Source organism: Phacochoerus africanus, chromosome 6, assembly GCF_016906955.1.
Source record: "Phacochoerus africanus isolate WHEZ1 chromosome 6, ROS_Pafr_v1, whole genome shotgun sequence".
Classification (NCBI taxonomy): Eukaryota; Metazoa; Chordata; class Mammalia; order Artiodactyla; family Suidae; genus Phacochoerus; species Phacochoerus africanus.
In genome coordinates, this window is record NC_062549.1 from 64957886 (window position 1) to 64980788 (window position 22903).

Consider the following 22903-nt stretch of genomic DNA (forward strand, 5'->3'; position numbering starts at 1 on the left):
TTGGGCCGCTCCAGCGGCATATGGAGGTTCCCAGGCTAGGGGTTGAATCGGAGCTGTAGCCACCGGCCTACGCCAGAGCCACAGCAACGCGGGATCCGAGCCGCGTCTTCAACCTACACCACAGCTCACGGCAACGCCGGATCGTTAACCCACTGAGCAAGGGCAGGGACCGAACCCGCAACCTCATGGTTCCTAGTCGGATTCGTTAACCACTGCGCCACGACTGGAACTCCCCACTTAACTTTTAAATTATTTGTTGGGCCCATTTCTTCATCTATCAAATGAAGAGCTTAACAATTAAATTAAATGAAAACAAGATGGAAAGCACAAGGGAAACTCTAATTCAAAAAAAAACTAAGGGATAAGAGAATGGAGCTGCCCACAAAATTACTGTCCCACCCTCTTAAAGATGTGCTGATGTTCCAGCAGATTTTTCTCAGTGGTAATGACTCTGCCTAGTATTGGTGAGAATGCAGTTCCACCCCTGGTCTCATTCAGTGGGTTAAGGATCCCGCGTTGCCACGACCTATGGTGTATGTAGGTCGCAGACACAGCTGGGACCCGGTGTTGCTGTAGCTGTGGTGTAGGCCGGCAGCTGTAGCTCGGATTCGACTCCTAGCATGGGAACCTCCATATACCGCAGATGTGGCCCTAAAAAGCAAAAAAAAAAAAAAAATGTCCTAGGAGTTCCTACTGTGGCACAATGGGATCGGCAGCGTCCTGGGAGCACTGGGATACAGCGGTCCAGGAAAGAGCCAGCATTGCAACAGAGGCTCGGATCTGACCCCTGGCCTGGGAACTCCACAAGCCCCCAGGCCAAAAAAAAAAAAGTGTATGTCCTAAACCTTAGAACCACAAGCATCTAATGCGTCAATTTCTAGCTTGTTTTGAAAAAATTGGTGGGCTGGGATAGCTGATACGTTATCTTTTGGGGTGGTGGTTACATACAATTGCCCTAACTGAATGAAACTGATCATGGAATCTGCGCATTTTCTTTTAGGTAAAGTGTAACTGGATTCTTTTTTCAATGCGAAGGGCTAATTCATACGGAGGCAGTTAATGCTCAGCAAACTAGAAAAAAAACCTCCTTACAGAGAAAATAAGTCCCTTTTGTCTTGGGCACAGCCCCCGGCCAAGAGGCCGCCCGAATTCTCTGGGTGGTTGAGTGGCTGAAGGAGGCAGACACAAGCTCCCTGCACCTGCTGGGATGGGGGTGGGTGTTTGCAGGTTGAGGGAACAAGGTTTCAGACTCAGGGCTGGATTCACAAAACTCTGCCACCCAGACAAAACTCCAAGCCTCCGTTTAGAAAATGAGAAATAAAATAAAATAAAATAAAAAATGCTTTCCTCATGCTGTGAAGATGAAATGAGGTAGTGGCTGTAAAAAAAATCACAATAGTAAGCGCTTAAAAAAAAAACCATCGTTATTGCTATTTCTTTTGTGGGGCGTTTTTATTGGGAGGTTTTTTTTTTTTTTTTTTGGTTTTTTATGGGGGGGGGTGTAATTCTGGTGAAGGTTCTGGATATGCATCGATCATTTCCTTGCCTGTCCACCTGGTATAGGATTCCAGTGGAACCTAGTCAAACCTGGGCTTCACTGACTCCTTTCAAAGAAACTTAGTTTCCTACCATCCCAGAAGCTCTTCGTGAGGATTCGCTTGGAAGCCGTTTCATTCTGGCCCAAGCTGCTGAAACTATTCAGCTAATCCCACACATGCTTTAAATGTGTCTCGAGGTCTGGCTCTTCGCAGAAAATATTGTTTCCCTGCCCGTTACTGCTATTTCTTATAAAAGGTTACTCCTCACACACACCCCACCCTCTCCTGTGAACCCCTCGAGCGAGCCTCCTGGGATTTACTAGCCAATAACTAACCCCAGACCTGCCTGCCCCTTGTTTCATCACAAGACTTCCCAGGTTAAAATGTCTCTCCTGCACTCAGATGAACTCGCCTGCCTGGACACAGACTCCCGCGAAGGTACCAATCTCTGGGGCAGGCGGCCGCGGGCCGAAATCCAGCCTCACCTCACGGCCCCTCGCGCTTAGCGGCTCGAGCCAGTGAACTCCCCCGCGCCGCTGCCTGTGAAACCCGGGCAGCGCCACGTGACCACTGACCCCGCCCCCGCAATCCTCCGATTTCCCCTCCCGCTCCAAGCCCGCGGCGTCACGTGGCCTCTGGCCCCGCCCCTGCGCCGCGGCCGTTCCCTCTTCCTATCAGCGAGAGCGGTGTCACGCGACCACTGGCCCCGCCCCTGGCCTTGTTGCTTGGTGCGCACGCCAGCCGGCCTGCCAGCCCCGTGCCAGTAAGCGGCAGTGGTAGATATGGCTGCTGTCCTGCAGCGCATTGAACGGCTGTCCAGTCGGGTGATTCGCGTCCTGGGCTGTAACCCGGGTCCCATGACTCTGCAGGGCACCAACACCTACTTGGTGGGCACCGGCCCCAGGTAAATGTCCCCTCTTCCCCAATCATACACAACGGCCGGCGGGAAGCATGGAGCTGGGGCTGGGTTGGCTGCTCGCCGCGGGTGGGTCAACTCTCTAACTTGCAAATGGCTAATGAAAAGAAAAAAAAAAAAAAAAACTTCCTGTTTTTGAGACACAATTTACTTTGCTTGATGTTGAATGCCATGTAAGCGTGTTCAAGCTGTTGAGAAACTAGGATCGCCTGGAATTGCTAAGAATGCTTGGAAGCGTTTGCTCACCTTCTGAATTTTACTGGTGTTGGGTGCAGAGTGTAACTTCTCGCCTGAGGGATTGGTGGTGCTGAGGCCTTTTGCTTAACTCAGCAGCAGAGGGCAGAGTTTTCTTGCTTCAAATTCAAGTCTGAAACTCGAAAGAGCCCCTTAACCTTTGGGAAGGAGGAGCTAACTTTGTTTTGTTATTAATGTGTGGCCTTATTTATTTTGCGGATGGAATAATCTGTCTGTACTTTTAAGATTTTTCTTTTGTTAGATGCATTCTGTTTTAGTGGAATTATGTAGAAACGGGAAGATGTAATTTACTGCACAATACGTGCACTTAGCAATATTTTTGTAGTACTTTTTAGCATACTCTAGATAACAAAAAATAAAAATAAGGTGTAGTTCCCCTCGAGCCCAGAATGTAATTGTTCAGTGGAGACATGTTACAGTTGGTAAAATATAGTCGATTACTAAAAACAGCTTAGGTATAGTATATTGGGTTTTCATTTGAAGGCTCTACTCTATTTGCCATTTTCCAGTAAATCAGAATTTTAGGAGCAGCCAGACAGTGTGTCTGGAAGTACTGCCGGTCAAGCAGGCAAAAGGTTAAGTCCAGGGTAAACAAGGCAAGGTCAGAGCGAAAGGATGTCTCAAGAATCTTGGAGGATAGAAAATTAAGTAGGAAAAATACCTGATATCTAACATAGAGTCTGAGTTAGCTGGGACTCCTCACACCAGGAAGGCCGTAAGTGAGCTCTTCCCTCTTCAGCATGTCTTAAGAGTCCTAAAGTCAGTACCTAAGGTGGAATTACATAGAGTCAAAATTACCCTAGAAAGTCTCTCAGGAAAACACTGTGTTGGAGATCAGGGTATTGTCTCTCAATAAGCTCAACACATCCAGCTTTTCTTCCAGCGATGAAACAGATGGCTGGTTCTGTTTGAAAACCAGACGAAGTTGGCTTGCGTTTAGGGGCCGTGTTGTATGAAAAAATCCATACTGTATCTTTAAACACTAGAATCACACTCAGCGTAGCCAAGTGAACCTAGAACTGATTGAGGGGAAAGCAGATGCACTGTCTTCCATCTTACTGCTTATTCTATGACTCACATAAACCCAGATGGGAAAGGCCAGTGGAATTGCTCATAGATAGAAAAGATGATGATGAGCCCATGCAGTTGAGCTAGATGTTGCTGCTCTGCTGTCTAAAGTAGAAGTTAGGGGGAGTTCCCCATCGTGGCGCAGTGGTTAACGAATCTGACTAGGAACCATGAGGTCGAGGGTTCAATCCCTGGCCTTGCTCAGTGGGTTAAGGATCCAGCGTTGCCATGAGCTGTGGTGTAGGTCGCAGACGCCGCTCGGATCCCAAGTTGCTATGGCTCTGGCGTAGGCTGGCGGCTACAGCTCTGATTCAACGCCTAGCCTGGGAACCTCCATGTGCCTCGGGAAGTGGCCCTAGAAAAGGCAAAAAGACAAAAAAAAAGTAGAAGTTAGGTGACTAGTAATGAATGTTAATTGTGCCCAAGTAAGAGGTTTTAATATTGGTACCTATCTGTTCCACTAGGATCTCAGGTGGCAGTTTTCCATTCCCATCTTATTTGAATTTCAGTTTCTTTTGACAGTGCCGACCACTCCCTCCCCGTGTGCCAACACCACATTCTCCTGGTTTCCTCTTACCCCCCTACTGCTCCTGTACTATCTCCTTTATAGAACCATCCTCTTTACCTGATATTTTAAGTTTCAAGTGCTTCACAATGCTTTAAGTCCCACTCTTTCTTCCCTGCATTCTCTACCTAGATCTTGTCTGCATCCTCATCTTCACCTATGCTATTCATTAACAACTCCTAAATGTATAGATCCAATGTAGACAAATCCAGACTTCATCTTCAGACAGGGTAGCCAACTGCTTGCTCCCCCCCCACCATTTTTTAGTTTGTTGAATTCTTGTTCATCTATTTTTTTATTCTGGTTGATTTACAATATTATACCAACTTCTGCTCTACTCTGCAGCTGCTTTCTTAAATCTCTAGTTGGATGACTCACAGCCACTTGAAGCTCCTTGTTTCCCAAACTGAACCTGCCGACTTTCTCACTAAATCTGGTCTTCGTCCAGTCGTCCATATTTGGTAAACAGACCATCCCCACGTTTGATCCAGACAAATTCTTAAGTACCCCTCTTGACGTTTTTTCATTGCTACCTGCACACACATATCCAAGCCATTATGAAGATCTCTACATTTCCACTGCTGTCACCTATTCCATGCCATTATAATGCTTACTTTGGCTTTTAAAATAGTCTCTAACTGGCTTTTCTGCATCTCCTTTTGACCTTCTTCAATCTCCTTTCTCCCCCATATAGCCAAAAGAGTATTGTGAGCCTGGGGGCGGGGGTTGTTTAGTTGGGGTGTTTTGTTGTTGTTGTTGTTGTTGTTGTTTGTCACCATTCTGCAGCAGGCTAACCTAGTTTATTCACTGGCTGGTTTCAGGGTTCTGGTGGAGTGAGAGGAAGCCTGTAAAGACCTACAGATTGAGGCCTGCAAATGGCAGGCCATCAGTTTTCATGTCAGCTTCTTGGCTATAGGAAAACCCAGTGTAAGTCCATACTCAAAGGATGAAGAAAGGCATCCTCCCCTTGATGGGAGAAACTTCAAAGTGACATTTCCAAGGACCTCATATATGGGTGAAAAGTGAAACTTTTCCCTCGCTGCATACTTAATAAAATGAAGTCTATATGTAAAGCATTAGTACAGCTTGGTCTTGATGAAGCGTGCCCTTTAATAAAAACACTTCTGCTGTGGTTTTTTATGAATTTTTTTGGAGACATAATATTTCTTACTTTTTTTTTTTAGATTGTTTTTTTTCTTTTTTTGGCCATCCCAAGCCAAGGATCAGATTCCAAGCCACAGCTGCCAACCCACCCAGCACCTGTGCCAACAGTGGATCCTCAACTCACTGTACTGAGCCAGGACTAGAATCTGCGTACTAGCACTGCAGAGACCTGGGATCCTGCTGCACCACAGTGGGAACTCCTGGACACTTTATTTATTTATTTATTTATTTTTTTATTTATTTTTGCTTTTTAGGGCTGCACCTGTGGCATATGGAAGTTCCCAGGCTAGGGGTCAAATTGGAGCTATAGCTGCCGGCCTTCACCACAGCCACAGCAACTCAGGGTCTGAACCGCACTTGGAACCTACATGGCAATACCGGATCCTTAACCCACTGAGCAAGGCCAGGGATTGAAGCCAGGTCCTCATGGATGCTTGCTGGGTTCATTACCGATGAGCCACAACAGGAACTCCCTATTTCTTACTATTTTAAATGCAGTTTGATCTTTTCTTTTAAAAAAAGCCTTCATTCGTTCATAGTAGAAAAATTTCTAAGTGCCTCCTGTGTCTCAGGCAGTGTGCCGGGAGTGTCCTATGAACTTGGCAGAAAAAAAATGCACACAAAACAATAGGTGTGTTTTCACATGGCCTGGAGGACTATGGATACCATAAATAGCCTTCAAAATGTGTCTATGAATTAACATCCGATAAGACCAATGAGGCGTAAGTCTGTGAGTTCTGGGACAATATAAGGATTTTAACCCACTCCCTGTCAAAGAGTGATTTTGTAAGGGTGTGGCAATTCAGTTGACATCAGAAGTCATAGAAAAGATGTGGCATGCAGTGAAAGCTTTGTGATTCATCAACATAAGAGAGTATTATTTTTTGGAAAATGAAAAGAGAAGGCCTTGGGTTTTCAGGCATCCATCTGTCTCATCACTGTCGCATCGCAGCCAGCTGATCCGTACCCACTCCGCCACAGGGCTTTCATGCCTGCTTTCCTCTCTGTCTCCCACTTATCCTTCTCTTCACCCAGCCAACCTCATTCATCCTTTAGAGCTCAGTTAAAAAAAAAAAAAAAAATTTCCTCAATAAAACCTTCCCCAACCCCTTAGACTGTGCTAGATTAATGTAATACACTGCCTTAGCCTCCCAAACTCTCCATGGCCCTTATCTCAATAATAATAAAATCATTTTTTGTAAGAAGAATCTTAATGTCTTTCCCCAGCCCCACGGCCCACTAGAATATAAGTTCAGTGGAGGGTTATTTATTACTATAGCCCTAGCAACAAGTCTTGTACATAGTACAGTAAATATTGGCTAAATGAATGAGCAGTCTCTGCTTTTTCCCTTCACTTACTCTGTTAGAATTCTAATACTGCTGGATAACTGCAGTTCTAACCAGTCTTCCTTCCTCATTCTCAGCAGCCCATGGATGCCAAATGAATTTCCCTAAAGCACTCAGACTTACTATGAAGCCTAGTACAACAAACACTTGAATGGCCACCTCTTCCAATGAGTATTTCCATGTTCCTCCTCTGCCCAAGTTCCCAGGCTAGGGGTCAAATCGGAGTTGCAGATGCCAGCCACAGCCACACCAGATGGAGCCGCGTATGCAGCCTGTGCCGCTGGATCCTTAACCCACTGATTGAGGCCAGGGATCAAACCCACATCCTCAGAGAGACAATGTGGGGTCCTTGATGCACTGCCACAATGGGAACTCCTAAAAGCTGCAGTTTTAACCTTTACTATCAAAATCGTCATAAATGCCTTGAGGGTAAGTATACAATTTCCTACAAACAGGAAAAGGCAGTCTAGTGAAGTAGTTGGTGGTGTCACTGGAGCTGGGACGTGGGTTTGATCCCCAGCCCTGCACAGTGGGTTAAGGATCCACCATTGTACTAGCTGTGGCACAGGTCACAACTGTGGCTCAGATCTGATCCTTGGCCCAGAAACTCCATATGCCGCAGGGCGGCCAAAAAAGAAGAAATAAAATGCCTAAACGAGGAAGTTGACTTTAATTTCCATCCGTCGAAGAGTGTTTCTCTCCATTTACACAGCAGACTGTTACCAGGCTCCATGCCCTAGTGAATAAATTGGCCAAAGGCCTGTATGGATTCTCCCGAACACTTTTCTTATCACCTTTATTAGCATAACTTGCATTTGCAAAATGACCTTCTGAGATGGGGTGTTGTCCATGGCCACGAACAACAAAGTCCACCAGCCCACGTAGAGATGACACTGTGTCTGTAGTAACCCTTCACAGACATTATCGATAGAATTACTGTCTGTTAAGGAGGAAACATTTTTTCCTGATGTACGCTGACATGGTATTTATGCCACGGGAGGAATGGTTCTCGGTGTTTGCCCGAGCAGCTCCCTTCCACCAGAGGGTCAGTGTGTCCCAAATGGAGCAGCCACTGTGCAACCAAGTCCCCACCAAACCAAGTTTATGATTAACCTCTGAGTCCGAAAGTTTATTCCCTTTCTTGTGCCTTCTGACCTCAATTCTGTGCTAACTGAACACTTATCAACCAGAGTCAGATGACTAAAATTGGTATGGTCTCTAACATCATCAGTGTACTGGAACTGCTGTTATATAGATCATCATTAATGTACCAACTCGGGTTGTTTTTCCAGAGCAAGATGGGTTTTTGTCCTATAGGAAAGACATGGCACTTAGTAGATAATTCATGAACAGTTACTGACAAATGAATACCTTAATGACGGAGACTTTTCATCGAGACTAATCTTCTCTCCCCCAGCCTGAAATAGGAAGGTATTACTGTGAAACAGCATGAATTAAGAAGTTTGCCAATTGGTTCTTGGAGTTCCCGTCATGGCGCAACGGAAATGAATCTGACTAGGAGCCATGAGGTTGCAGGTTCAAACCCTGGCCTTCCTCAGTGGGTTAAGGATCCAGCGTTGCTGTGAGGTGTAGGTCGCAGATGCAGCTTGGATCTGGCATTGCTGTGGCTATGGCGTAGGCCGGCGGCTGTAGCTCCGATTCGACCCCTTGCCTGGGAACCTCCCTGTGCCGCAGGTGCCACCCTAAAAAGCAAAAATAAATAAATAAATAAAACAAGAAGTTTGTGAATTGGTTCTGGAAGAGGAAAATGTCACCCTTTTATTTCTTCAAGAAAGCTTCAGAAAGACCATCGTCCCCTAAAATAGTGAGGAAGGGCAAACAAGTATAAGCAAGATTCAGAACCACTAGTAGAAAAATATAACTAATACATATGGTTGTTTGAGTAAAGAAATGAAGCAGGAGTTCCTGTTGTGGCTCAGAGGGTTAAGAACCCAAGAGAGTTGCCATGAGGATTCGAGTTTGATCCCCAGCCTCGCTCAGTGGGTTAAAGATCCAGTGCTGCCCCAGTTGTGGCATGGGTCACAGACATGGCTCCAATCCAGTGTTGCTGTGGCTGTAGCATAGGCCTGCAGCTGCAATTCTGATTTGACCCCTAGCCTGGGGACCTCCATATGCCACAGGTGTGGCCCTTAAAAAAAGAAAGAAAAAAGAAATGAAGCAGTTCAGGTATCCACCCCCTCGCTTCCCTGCTGCCTTCACTTTCATGTACATGAAAAACTTCAGTGATCCGTCTAGTATGTAGTGCAGAAGACTAGGTTTTTTTAGGAATACCATTGAATCAGATTCTTTCATGTTTCTGAAACATTTGAGTTTGTTGTAAAGGATCTCAAAAGCAGAGTGGGTCACAGCACATCTTCTAGCACCAGAATACCTGGGTTTGAATGCTCGTTCTGCCATTTCTTTAGAGAATAACTTGGGCAAGTTACATAATTTCTGTATAGAATAATGAAATGCCTACCCTAAAAGGCTGTGTTAAGGAGTACAACTTTTAAAATATGTAAGGTCCTTGGAACAGCACCACATTTCTCTTAAGTGCTATGTAAGCATTCAATATCACTGCCATTACTTCTTGTTCAGACTCACATTTAGCTGTAAGTTTTTCCAAAGAACTTTCTTAAGGCAAGATTACCATTGTCAGGCTAAAGTAACATACAGCTGGTTTTCAGGCATGTTGGAAGCAAAGCAATTCATGCATTTTCTTTAAATGATCTTTGTGAGAAATATGCTGATATTAACTCATGTTCTAACCGTAATTATCTTCCATTTAATTTTCAGGAGAATCCTCATTGACACTGGAGAACCAGCCATTCCAGAATATATCAGCTGTTTAAAGCAGGCGCTGAAGGAATTTAACACAGCGATCCAGGAAATCATAGTGACTCACTGGCACCATGATCATAGTGGAGGCATAGAAGATATTTGTAAAAGCATCAGTAATGGTAAATAGAAAACACTGGTTCAGCTCATTGAAGAAAACTGTGTTTTCAGAATTATTTAATCCAGAAAGCTAGGAAACCATTGACTGAATACTTAATACTTTTAGAAATTAATTTAACTTGAATATTGTCCCTAGTTTTAACAAAAGAGACGATCTGTTTTCTATTTCAGATCTCTTTTCCCTCCTGTTTTTGCCCTTTGCCCAGTGATGAAGGCCAGTTTCAGTTTGTGTGACAGTTACTATTTCAGATGTAGTAATAGAGCATTTACTGTGTGCCAGGCACCTCAGTGAAAACTTGGCATGCGTACTGGGAGGTGGGTGCTGGTACCGTCTACATTGTCACCGTGGCCTCGGGTCTTCCACAATATAAGGCGTTTACCACAATGAACTGAAATACTGGGGACAGATCATCACATTGCCAGTTCTCTGTCCCTGAAACATGTTCAGTACTGACACTTTACTACCTCCCTTATTCCCGTATCCCTCCATCACACACAGAGATGTGTCCATCCATCCATTCATTCATTCCTTTAACAAATATTGCATCATGGCTCAGCAGTTAGTGAACCCAGCTAGTATCCGTGAGGATGCAAGTTTGATCCCTGGCCTTGCTCAGTGGGTCAAGGATCCAGCGTTGCCATGAGCTGTGGTGTAGGTCGCAGGTGTAGCTCAGAGCCTACGCTGCTGTGGTGTAGGCCAGTAGCTACAGTTCCGATTGGACCCCTAGCCTGGGAATCTCCATATGCCACAGGTGCTGCCCTAAAAGACAAAAAGACAAAAAAAAAATATATATATATATATATAGAGAGAGAGAGAGAGAGACTGGAATGACTGCTGTATCCAGGAGCTATTCTTGGCACAAGGAACCTCACAAAGGACTGCTCTCAGGGAGCTTCATTCTAGTAGGGAAGGTAAATGGTAAATGAATCACAGGGCGGATGGTAACAGGTGCTCTAAAGAAAAATTAAGCTAAGCGAAGGCAAGGCGGGAGGGAGTAAAGTGGAGGAGGGTGGTGGAGGTGACATCCAGGTGGAAGGAGAGAGGATATGCCATACAGTGTCTGAGAGCAGGGCACTGCCAGGGCAGAGATGCTGGAATAGGGGTGTGCTTGGCAGGTCCAAGGACAGGAAGGACAAGGAAGGCAAGAGCATCATTCGCTAAGTGATGCTCACAAAAATTTCACTCAACTAGCATTTTTTAATATTTTTAATTACCTTTTTAGGCCTTGAGACCATAATTGGGACACCAAGATACCCTCAGCTACAGCACCCAGTCTCACCAGGCTGCCCTCTGTAAAAACCTGTCTACCCTAACTCTTACCTTCCAATCCAAGGGGACCACACCCCGAAGAAAATCATTCTCTCTCAGTCTGACTTTGTCCTCACCTTCCTTTCTCTCATCCATCATTAAATTTTGAAAATTAAAAAAGCCAAGGCGAAGGGCCTTAATTAGCCTTGGTCAACTCTTTTAGCACGAGGGTCAATTTGAAAAATTAAAACATTTATGGCCCCTTTTTTTCTCCTTCATAAATCAGCTTTATTGAGCTTGAATTTGCATACGTAAAATGTACCCATTTTAAGTGAGTAGTTTGGCATGCACCTCTAGGACCACACCAATCAAGACAGAGAATGCCCTCACCACCCCAAAAAGAGGTCCCTGCTGCAGAGACCCCCCCCCCTCACCTGCTTTAACTCACTGAAGATTGAGGTACCTGTGTTCCAAGTTTCCCCGTAACAGAAGGATACAGAACCACTCACTGGCTGGCTGCTTTTACACCAAAGCAAGTGTATGAGACTCACCCGTGTTTCATACATCAGTAGTGTGTTCCTTTCTTATTGCCAAGTAGTCATCCATGGTACGCATATGCCACCATTTGTGGGTCCGTTCAGCTGTTAATGGACATCTGACCAGCTACTTTCAATTAAAAATTAAAACAATTTTGGAGTTCCCATTGGGGCTCAGTGGAAATGAACCTGGCTAGGGTCCATGAGGATGTGGGTTCAATTCCTGGCCTCGCTTAGTGGGTTAAGGATCTGGCGTTTCCGTGAGCTGTGGTGTAGGTCGCAGCTGTGGCTCAGGTGCCACATTGCTGTGGCTGTGGCGTAGGCCGGCAGCTGTAGGTCCAGTTGGACCCCTAACCTGGAAACTTCCATATGCCACAAGTGCAGCCCTAAAAAAAGTAGAAAAAAAAATTAAAACAGTTTTGGGTTCCCTACAAAATGATGAATATTTATATAATAGATTACTTATTATATTGATTTAAAGAAAATGGAGAATAAATTTGATAACTGCTTTATAGCCATGCAGACTTGAATACTTATTTAGGTAGTTTGCTGTGTTTTGTTATAAACTTTATGGAAGCTCGACCAGCTACACACAGACCTTGAATTGCTCAGCATGAAAACTCTTCAGAGGTACTTTTCAGAATCCGCCCCCAGGAGTTCCTGTCGTGGCGCAGTGGTTAACGAATCCGACTAGGAACCATGAGGTTGCGGGTTCCGTCCCTGCGCTTGCTCAGTGGGTTAACGATCCGGTGTTGCCGTGAGCTGTGGTGTATGTCGCAGACGCGGCTCAGATCCCGCGTTGCTGTGGCTCTGGCGTAGGCCGGAGACTACAGCTCCGATTGGACCCCTAGCCTGGGAACCTCCATATGCTGCAGGAGCGGCCCAAGAAATAGCAAAAAAAAAAAAAAAAAAAAGAATCCGCCCCCAGAGGTCTCATGTATATCTTCATTCTCTAAATCCTTAATCGCTAGCATGCTTGTTCCATTTTGCTTTATGATTTCTTTTGGTTCCATATTTTAATTACTAATTTAAATCTGTTATACTTTTGTTTCATTATTAGTATGGCAGAAGTTTTCCAACTACTTTACAGTGTTAATAACCTATGTTTTTACAGGCCACACCAAAATTACGATTGCAAAAAAAAATTATAATTGCCATTTATAAGATTTCTATGGGAAGGTACAGTAACTCTGAAGAAACCTGCTTACAAAATTTTTTTTGTCTTTTTTTCTTTTTTGTTGTTGTTGTTGTTGTTGCTATTTCTTGGGCCGCTCTCGTGGCATATGGAGGTTCCCAGGCTAGGGGTTAAATCGGAGCTATAGCCACCGGCCTACACCAGAGCCACAGCAACTCGGGATCCGAGCCGCGTCTGCAACCTACACCACAGCTCACGGCAATGCCAGATCGTTAACCCACTGAGCAAGGGCAGGGACCGAACCCACAACCTCATGGTTCCTAGTCGGATTCGTTAACCACTGCGCCACGACGGGAACTCCTGCTTACAAAATTTTTGGTTTTTATTTTTTGTCATTTTAGGGCTGCACCTGTGGCACATGGACGTTCCCAGGCTAGGGGTCGAATCAGAACTGTAGCCACTGGCCTACACCACAGCAACACCAGATCGATCCATGTCCTTGACCTACACTGCAGCTCATGGAAATGCTGGATCCTTAGCCCACTGAGTGGGGCCAGGAATCAAATCTGTGTCCTCATGGATACTACTCAGGTTCATTTCCACTGAGCCACGATGAGAACTCCCAAAAATTTTAAACACAATCAGCATGTGATTTCGGAACACTTACTGGCTTACAGGGAACCAGAATTTACCAGACATGAGAATTACAAAGCGTCAGGCTGCTTGTGTGTTTTGGTTTGGTTTGGAGTAAATCTTTTAAAACCTGTTTTGTTATCTGATAGTTATTATTTTGCATCTGAAGTCGGGCCTTTGCCATGTATTTAACATCTGAGTCCTAGGAGTCAGACGTTTGCTTCTGTGCTATTCAATTAGAATGTGTTTTTATGAGAAAGTATTATAGGAGAGCAGTACCACATGTTTGTATCAGCTTAAATAATTAGCATCGGCATCCATGCCAATAATAATCCATTATTCAAACCTTAAAAATAATTGAGGGTTAAATTAAAATAATTACATGATAGAAAGATAAGTGGTTCCAGGGGCTGGGAGAAGGTGAAAATAGACTGAGTACCATTGGGTATGAGGTTTTGAAAGTGTTCTAAAATTTTATGGCAATTATGGTTGTTCTTTAAATATATGACAAAAAAAGAAAGAAAAACCCCACTGAATTGTACATTTCAAAAGGGTACGTTTTATAGTATCTGAATTACATCTCAATAAGCTTTTATTTAAAATAATTATTGAAGTTCCCTGGTGACCTACCATTTAAGGATCTGGTGCTGTCACTGCTGTGGCTCAGGTCATTGCTGTGGCACAGGTTTTATCCCTGGCCTGGGAACTTCCATGGGCCATGGGCAAAGCCAAAAATAATAATAATTATTATTATTATATGATTGCTTTCAGCATGCCCTTCGCCATGCCTGCATAGACTGCTATTGTGAATAGGGTATGTGTTTTCATATATGCACATAATTTTAAAAACGGACACAGTTATTTTATAGTGTGACACTTGTTTGTAATTTTGAGATGAGAGGTTTTTGAATGGATCATCTGCCAAAGATTTCATAACTAGAGCTAGAGTATCTCCACTTTTTACTGAAAGACAAAATTATGCACATTAAAAAAAAAAAAGGTCAGAAGCTACATTTAAGGTACTTTCGTTACATGAAACAAAAACAAACACAGAAACCTCACTATCTCACTCTAGAATGAAGACAGCGTTATTATGTAATGTCAGTTCCCAAACTAGCATATTATTTTTTGCTTCAGCCTCTTAAGATACAAAATAATGGAGTTGTCTTATTTTATTTTTGTTATATTTGCAATATTTCTATTCCCTTTATCTGCCCTTCTAGCCAGATTTCTAGGTCTTGTTAATTTTTCTCGAAAGGTCTTTTTCTCTCTCCATATTTCCACTGATACCACCCCAGGCCTCATGCTCGTTACCTTCCAGCTGGGTTATTACAGGATTATTTCTGATCTCTCCCCCTCATCGCCACCTAGAGCTGCCATATTAATCAGCCTGATAACACTATTTCATTTTCTTACTAAAGAGTATACCTTAGGAGTTCCCACTGTGGCACAATGGGTTATGAATATGACTGCAGTGGCTGGGGTTGCTGCAGAGGCAAGGGCTCAATCCCCAGCCCAGCACAGTGGGATAAAGAACCTGGCATTGCCACAGTCTCGGCATAGGTCTCAGCTGAAATTCAGATTCGGTCCCTGGCCCAGCAAATTTCATGTGCTGCAGGTGTGGCCGTTAAAAAAAAAAAAAGTATGTATGGTAGCCACATACCAGTGAATTTTAAATTTCTCTATCCTGTGAAAGGCCCTTTCAGGCCCTCCCTGATCTGAGCTCATCTGACTTCTCCCACTTTACCTCTGCTCTTCCCAGCCGGAGTCTTGCATTAGACAAGCTGGTATCATAGTTTGGCACGCAAGCTGCACTCATCCTCATTTCGGTGCCTTTACTAATGCTGCTCCATCTCCCTACAGGACTTTCTCTGAACCTTTTCCCATCCTACTCCTCCTTTAAGTCACACCTCAAGTTCCATCATATTTATTGAATCCTGTACTAATTGTGTCTCCTTTTCTCATCTCCTGTTGCTTTTATTAGCTGAATTGTCCCATTTAACAGCCATTCAGTGGAACGAAGTGCCAAGTATAGTTCTCCAGGTATTGCCTGTTTGTGTCTTCTTTCCCAAACTATGATGGTTTTTAAGCACTTTGATGTCCTGGTGCTTGTATTCCTACACATAGCATCCTGGTTGGATAATTGCCACTGAACTGTTGATTGGTTAAGTAACTCATTTTCTCTGTGTCGGTGAGGGTAATAGGACTTACATTTATTTTAATGGTTTGATGTCTTAGCCCCGGGGTTGGGGGCTTCCTTTCATCAGTCACAGAAAGAACTTTGCATATCATCCTTTTATTATTAAGTACTGCCACAACACCATAACTTCTTTAGCTCTATGTTAGGCACCTAGATAAAAGTTCCCAGGTTCTGTATTCCTGCCTCTTCAGCAACCATCTTGACCTCAAAACTGGCTGAGATTATGAAGAGCTACTTAGAAATTTTTGCATTAAATAGGAGTGACTAGAAAAACACAAAAGCTTTTGTGTAAACCTGGAGGGGCATGAGAGAATTAAAAACTCTTTTGTTAAGATGGAAGAAATAGTTACCATCGCTGAGATGAGCTGCTATAATTCATCCCATTTTCTGTGGCTTCTTACTGCTCTATGGAAGTTGACCTGTTAAAGGGATGAATTATCATTTAAAATATGACTCAGGGAGTTCCCGTTGTGGTGCAGCGGAAACAAATCTGACTAGGAACCATGAGGTTGTGGGTTCGATCCCTGGCCTCACTCAGTGGGTTGAGGATCCAGCATTGCCGTGAGCTGTGGTGTAGGTCGCAGGTGCAGCTCGGATCCTGCGTTGCTGTGGCTGTGGTGTAGGCCAGCAGCTACAGCTCCGATTCAACCCCTAGCCTGGGAACCTCCAAATGCGGTGGGTGCGGCCCAAAAAAGACAAAAGAATAAAATGTGACTCAGGTAAAAATAAAAAAATAGAGTTGAAAATCAAACAACAAAAAAATGTGACTCAGGGGAGTTCCTGTTGTGGCTCAGTGGTAATGAACCTGACTAGTAGCCCTGAGGACTCGGGTTCAGTCCCTGGCGAACTGTGGTGTAAATCACAGAAGCAGCTCGGATCCCACATGGCTGTGGCTGTGGTGTAGGCCAGCAGCTGCAGCTCCAACTCGACCCCTAGCCTGGGAACTTACATGCCGTGGGTGTGGCCCAAGAAAGACGAATAAATAAATAAATAAAATACTCAATTTTTAAAAAGTAAATAAAAAAAATAAAATGTGACTCAGTATATTTTACATGTTTTGTGACTAGACACTATATACTGCATTAAAAAACTCCCCCGGCATCCTGAGAGAAAAGAAGTTATTGGAGATGGAGAGCATCAGTATGTTTATGTGAAAGATGGAGATGTGATTAAGACTGAGGGCGCCACTCTTCGGTGAGTTTAAGTATCCTTGAGCCGGGGAAGGCGGGGCAAGGGGGGAGTCTGTCTGTGTGTGTGTTACAGAAGCAAGGAAAGGAAGATTTCTTTTTTTTTTTTTTGTCTTTTTGCCATTTATTGGGCCGAACCCGCGGCATATGGCAGTTCCCAGGCTAGGGGACCAATCAGAGCTGTAGCCACCAGCCTAAACCACAGCCGCAGCCACACCGGATCCAAGCCGCGTCTGTGACCTACACTACAGCTCACGGCAATGCCAGATCCTTAACCCACTGAGTGAGACCAGGGATCGAACCTGCAACCTCATGGTTCCTAGGCGGATTCATTAACCACTGTGCCATGACGGGAACTCTAGGGAGAGGAAGATTTCTGCATATATGTGTGAAAATAGCTCAGGAAAGTTACAAAAGATCTGCTCATGTTGGTTTTTCTGGGAGAAAAAACGGGTTGCTTGAGAAACACAGGAAAAGAAAGACTTTCCACTCTGCCTTTTTTAAATTACTCTTTTGGGAGTTCTCTTGGTGCTCAGTGGGTTAAGGATCTGGCATTGTCACGGCAGCGGCTTGGGTTACCGCTGTGGCTTGGGTATCATCCCTGGCCCGGGAATTTCCACATGCTGTGAGGGTGGCCCAAAAATGAGATAAAATAAAATAATTCTTGTGAATTAATTGGTAACCTTTTTTAATAAATAAAATTTAAATTTGAAAAAATAGACTAGCATTTTCTGCTAGGGTGATTTAGGGATCTATCCATCAGTTAAATTCAGGCCTTTGTTATACTCTCACTTCCAAAAACATGACCCATCCCTAAAGTAAATACATTTTAGGCCAGACCCATAATTCCCCATGACCTATCTAAGGGTTTCAAAAACGTGTTGCGAACTCGGTGACTTTGAAAATGAACTGATTTTGGTTCTCTCTCCCCCACAATCTGTATTTGCTTCCTGACTTCAGAAAAGATATTTTTTTCTTCTGAGATAGAAGCTGACTCCTCTTCACCCTTATGCCCTCCCCCTCCCCCCACCTGCCACTTCTCATCCGGTTAGTTTTTAACCTCAGAAATAGTTGTCAGTGCTGGTTTTTTTTTTGCATGGCCGTGACCTCTGCTACATCCTTAAGCTCCTCTCTGTGGGCTTTCCCCTTTCCAATCTGCCCTTCATACCCTGTGTCACATGAAACCTGGAACAACTCTCACCGAGTACAAGATAACATTCTTCTCCCGACCATGTCACAGCCTGGACCCCCACTTTTCTGGTCTTTGCTCCCATCCCTGGCAAACACAGTCAGATGTCGCCTACACCACGGCTTGTGGCAGTGCCAGCTCCTTAACCCACTGAGCGAGGCCAGGTATCGAACCTGCATCCTCACAGACATTATGTCAGGTTCTTAACCCACTGAACCACAATGGGAACTCCCATAAAGTATTTTTGAGGATACAGGCTTTCCCCCAACACACACCAGCCCTCGTGAATGTGAGAGGGGTCGAAAGAGTAGGTATTTCCTTGAGTCTTCTGTCTCAGAGGTGTGAGAATCACAGTGCTGGTTTGTCAATTATCACAGATTCATGAATGTCAGATCTATACCTAGTTTGCAGATTATGACTGTTTAGTCCTTGGAAATTAACTGCCACCCATCTGTCGTGAACAGACCATGTATTTTAAGCTTTTTATTACAAAGAACATACAAACAGAAAAGTGTACATATCATCAGTGTGTACAATGATGAATTGTTACAAACTGAACAAACTGTATGCACAGAACTTAGATCAAGAAACAACAGGGAGGAGTTCCCCTTGTGGCATGGCAGAAACGAATCTGATTAGGAACCATGAGGTTGCGGGTTCGATCCCTGGCCTCGCTCAGTGGGTTAAGGATCTGGCATTGCCGTGAGCTGTGGTGTAGGTTGCAGATGTGCAGCACAGATCTGGCGTTGCTGTGGCTGTGGCATAGGCCAGCAGCTGTAGCTCCAATTCGACCCCTAGCCTGGAAACCTCCATATGCCAAAAAAAGAGAAAGAACAGGGAGTTCCGGAAAGAAAAAAGGTAAATGGCACTGGAGAAAGAATACAAAGAAACCTTCAACTTTATCTGTAATCTTGTTCTTGTATTTTTTTTTTTAACCTCAAGCAAATGGCAAAACTCAGTTGTGTGTTCTGCATAATGGTTTGTTTTTTTATTCTCTGTACTTTGCCTGTACTTAAAGTTTGTTCCAATAACAAACAGGTTACATGAGTTGAAAAAAAGAAAAAGAAATAAGAAACAACAAGGAGTTCCTTTGGTGGCATAGCAGGTTAAGGACCCGGTATTGTCACTGCTGTGACTTGGGTCACAGCCATGTGGGTTCGATCCATGGCATGGCAACTTCCAGAGAGAAAGAGAGAGAGAGGGTGGGAGGAAGGGGGAGGGAGGGAAGGAGAGAAGGAAGATACTGTGTAGATACAGGGAACAGAGTAGTGGTTACCAGAGGGGAGGGGCAGGGGCAAAATGGGTAAAGGGATCAATCTTATGGTGACGACGGAGAACAAATTGTTGGCAGTGAGCGCATTGTAGGGTTTACAGAAGCAGAAATATAATATTGTATACATGAAATGCATATGTTATAAATCAGCATTAGTCAATTTTAAAAAAGATTTTTAAAAATTCTTTAAAAAAAAAAGTAAGAAACATTATCAGTGCCCCCAAAGTCTCTCCTGTCTTGCTTCCTGATGGTCAGTCGAGTACCATCCCAGATTCACAGAAGTGAATTGATGCCTAGGCTCTCCATATGATCTGAGTTCTATTTAGTGTTTGTTTTACTGCATTCTGATTAAGATGGACTAAGTATGGAAATCTCTTAAGATTTGAGAGGAAAACTAATACAAAGAATCAAAAAACTAAACTCACTTTTTTAAAAAGACTATAAAGAATCTTTTCATGGAATATAAATTCTACTGATACTAAAATCTCAATAAAACATTTAATTTACTTATGACTGAGGCTTCCAATTTCCATTTTTCAGTCAAGTCAGTAAAACTCAATTGTTTTAAATATTAACAAGAAGACTTTTTTTTTTTTTTGTCTTTTCTAGTGCCACTTCCTCAGCATATGGAGGTTCCCAGGCTAGGGGTCAAATCGGAGCTGTAGCCGCCGGCCTATGCCACAGCCACAGCAACACGGGATCCTTAACCCACTGAGCAAGGCCAGGGATCGAACCCGCAACCTCATGGTTCCTAGTCGGATTCGTTTCTGCTGTGCCATGATGGGAACTCCATCAAGTTAATGTTTTCATTCCCTGTGGATACGTTCCCAGAAGTAGAATTGCTGGGTCGTATGGTAGTTCTTTTTTGAATTTTTTGAAAATCCTCCGTATTGTTTTCCATGGAAGCTACACTAATCTACAATCCTACCAGTAGTGCACAAGGGTTTCTTTTTCTCCACGTCCACACCAGCATTTGTTATGTCTTGTCTTTTTGACAATGGCCATTCTGACAGGCATGAGGTGATATTCATTGTGGTTTTTATTTGCATTTCCCAATGCAGTGAGAATGGGTAGTAATGTTGAGCATCTTTGCATGTTCCTGTCAGTCTTTCATGTATTGTCTTTGGAAAAATGTCTATTCAGGTCTTTGGTCATTTTTATAATTGGGTTGTTCTTGTGCTATGGAATTTATGAATTCTTTATCTATTTTACATATTATATTAACTCCTTGTCAGATATATGGTTTGCAGTTTTTTTTTTCTCCATTCTGTAAATTGTCTTTACATATTTTTATAGTTGCTGGAAATATACCTCCTGGAATCATTTTCATGTAACATTGAATACTTTTATTAATAGGTTGCAGCAGATTTAATCAGACGAGATGATTTCTAACATCTCTTTAATACCTTGTCATTGGTGCTACTATAAAATTGTAATTGTTTGCAATATATAAAGCATATACTTAGAAACTGTAAAAGCATAATAGTTCTTAATGTCAGTTCTTAATACTTCTCAAAAATAATTGTTCCCATTATACTAGTATCTCATGTTCTTATACTTTATATCTATTACATTTGTAGCAGATTTTTAAGGCTTTACATTTCAAAAATTAATATTAAGGATTTGGGTTTTTTTGGCCACAGCTGCAGCATATGGACATTCACAGGCCAGGGATCAAACCTATGCCACAGCAACAACTCAAGCTGCTGGCTGCAGTGGCAACACTGGATCCTTAATCCACTGTGCCACAAGGGAACTTCAAGGATTTGATTTTTTTGGCAGGGGGTGGGGGGAGGCAAAGGAGAAACTCTTCTAAGTTATAATCATTCCAATTTTCTTCAATACTGTAATTTTTTTTTTTTTTTGTCTTTTCTAGGACCGCATCCATGGCATATGGAGGTTACCAGGCTAGGGGTCTAATCAGAGCTATAGCTGCCGGCCTATGCCACAGCAACGTGGGATCTGAGCCGAGTCTGTAACCTACATCACAGCTCACAGCAACGCGGGATCCTCAACCCACTGATCAAGGCCAGGGATAGAACCCGCAACCTCGTGGTTCCTAGTCGGATTCATTAATCACTGAGCCACTACGGGAACTCCTTAAATACTCTTAAGAGTTAAATTTTGTCAAATGTATTTGCAGTATCTAGGAAGATAATCTTACTAGTTTTCTCCATAGCTTTACTGTTATTTTCAGGGATCTTACAATATTGAAACACCCTTGCATTTTTTTGAATAAACTTTATTTGGTCATGATGTTATTACTTTTAAATATGCTTTTGTATTCTATTTGTTAATATTTTGGTTAAGATTCTTCTAACAATATTCATTAGTGAGACTGGGTGGTAGTTTTCTTTTGGTGCAACCTTTATCAGGTTTGGGAGTCATAAGTTTTCCCTCTTTTTTTAATGTTCTGGCATAGATTAAGTTGTAGGGAAGTTATCTGACTTTTAAATGTTTGTTAGAATTAGCCTGTGAAATACTGAGCCTTTAGTTGCTAATGACAATTGTACATCTTTTTAGTGAAGCTTCTTTGTGGCTTCATAGTAAATTGGTCCAGTGAGTTAAGCTTAATGCGTATAACTTTAAGCTTCTGTGTGTACTTTTTATAGATTTTTTTTTTTTTTTGGTCTTTTTAGGGCCATACCTGCAGCATATGGAAGTTCCCAGGCTAGAGGTCAAATCAGAGCTATAGCCGCCGGCCTACCACAGCCATAGCCACACCAGATCTGAGCCACATCTTCGACCTACACCACAGCTCACTGCAATACTGGATCCTTAACCCACTGAGCGAGACCAGGGATCAAACTTACATTCTTATGGATACTAGTCAGATTGGTTTTTGCTGAGCCACAATAGGAACTCCTCGACTCTCTTTCTAATACAAGATTTGACTTAAAAAATTATGTAATCTAAGAAACTTTAATGTTGAAGGAAAACATTACTGGAGTTCACCTATGACACAGGATCTGGCAGTGTCACTGCAGCATCTCAGGTCACTGCTGTGACGCAGGTTCAATCCCTGGCCCAGGAACTTTCACATGCCATTGGCACAGCCAAAAAATAAATAAAAAGAAAAGCTCAGGAGTTCTTGTCATGGCTCAGCAGAAACAAATCTGACGAGTATCCATGAGGACGCAGGTTCGATCCCTGGCTTCACTCAGTGGGTTAAGGATCCGTCATTGCCATGAGCTGTGGTATATAGGCCGGCAGCTACACCTCCAATTGGACCCCTAGCCTGGGGACTTACATATGCCGTGAGTGCGGCCCTAAAAAGAGGAAAGAAAGAAAAAAGGAGGGAGGGAGGAAGGAAGGAAGAAAAATTTATCATTATGACTTCCAGAATCTAAAAGCCAAATTTAAAAATACATTTAGATCACTAGGCAGGCTCATCAAGGCCTTGAGAAAAAGAGGCATTGCAGGATTGTCTTTGACAGTGTATGGCTTTGTTGTGCAGAAAAATACACGCACATGACTGACATCTGTAATTAAATAGGTGAAAATGGATGCCTCGAGGGAGAAAAAATTAAACAGGGTGGAGCAGTAACAGTAACAAACCTTGAAGGACTGTTTGATCCCTTGCTACATCTTGTATTTATTTATTAATTTCCCACTCTGAAAAAAGTAGAATTGGTCTTTCTACTTCTATTTATGGGCACCGTTCCTATTTTCCAGCCTTCTGATGTCATA

At 43.3% G+C, this 22903-nt stretch overlaps 1 protein-coding gene across 1 annotated transcript in view; it reads left to right on the plus strand.

Annotated features, from left to right (window-relative positions):
• Positions 1 to 2237: 2237 nt before the first annotated feature.
• LACTB2 (lactamase beta 2) overlaps positions 2238 to 22903 on the plus strand; it is a 36939-nt gene continuing 16273 nt past the window's right edge. Inside the window, exons 1-3 of the mRNA XM_047783773.1 lie at positions 2238 to 2442; positions 9650 to 9813; positions 16632 to 16758. Of these exons, the coding sequence (XP_047639729.1) occupies positions 2321 to 2442; positions 9650 to 9813; positions 16632 to 16758 (413 nt within the window). The 5' untranslated portion in view covers positions 2238 to 2320. The remainder of the gene's footprint in view (positions 2443 to 9649; positions 9814 to 16631; positions 16759 to 22903) is intronic.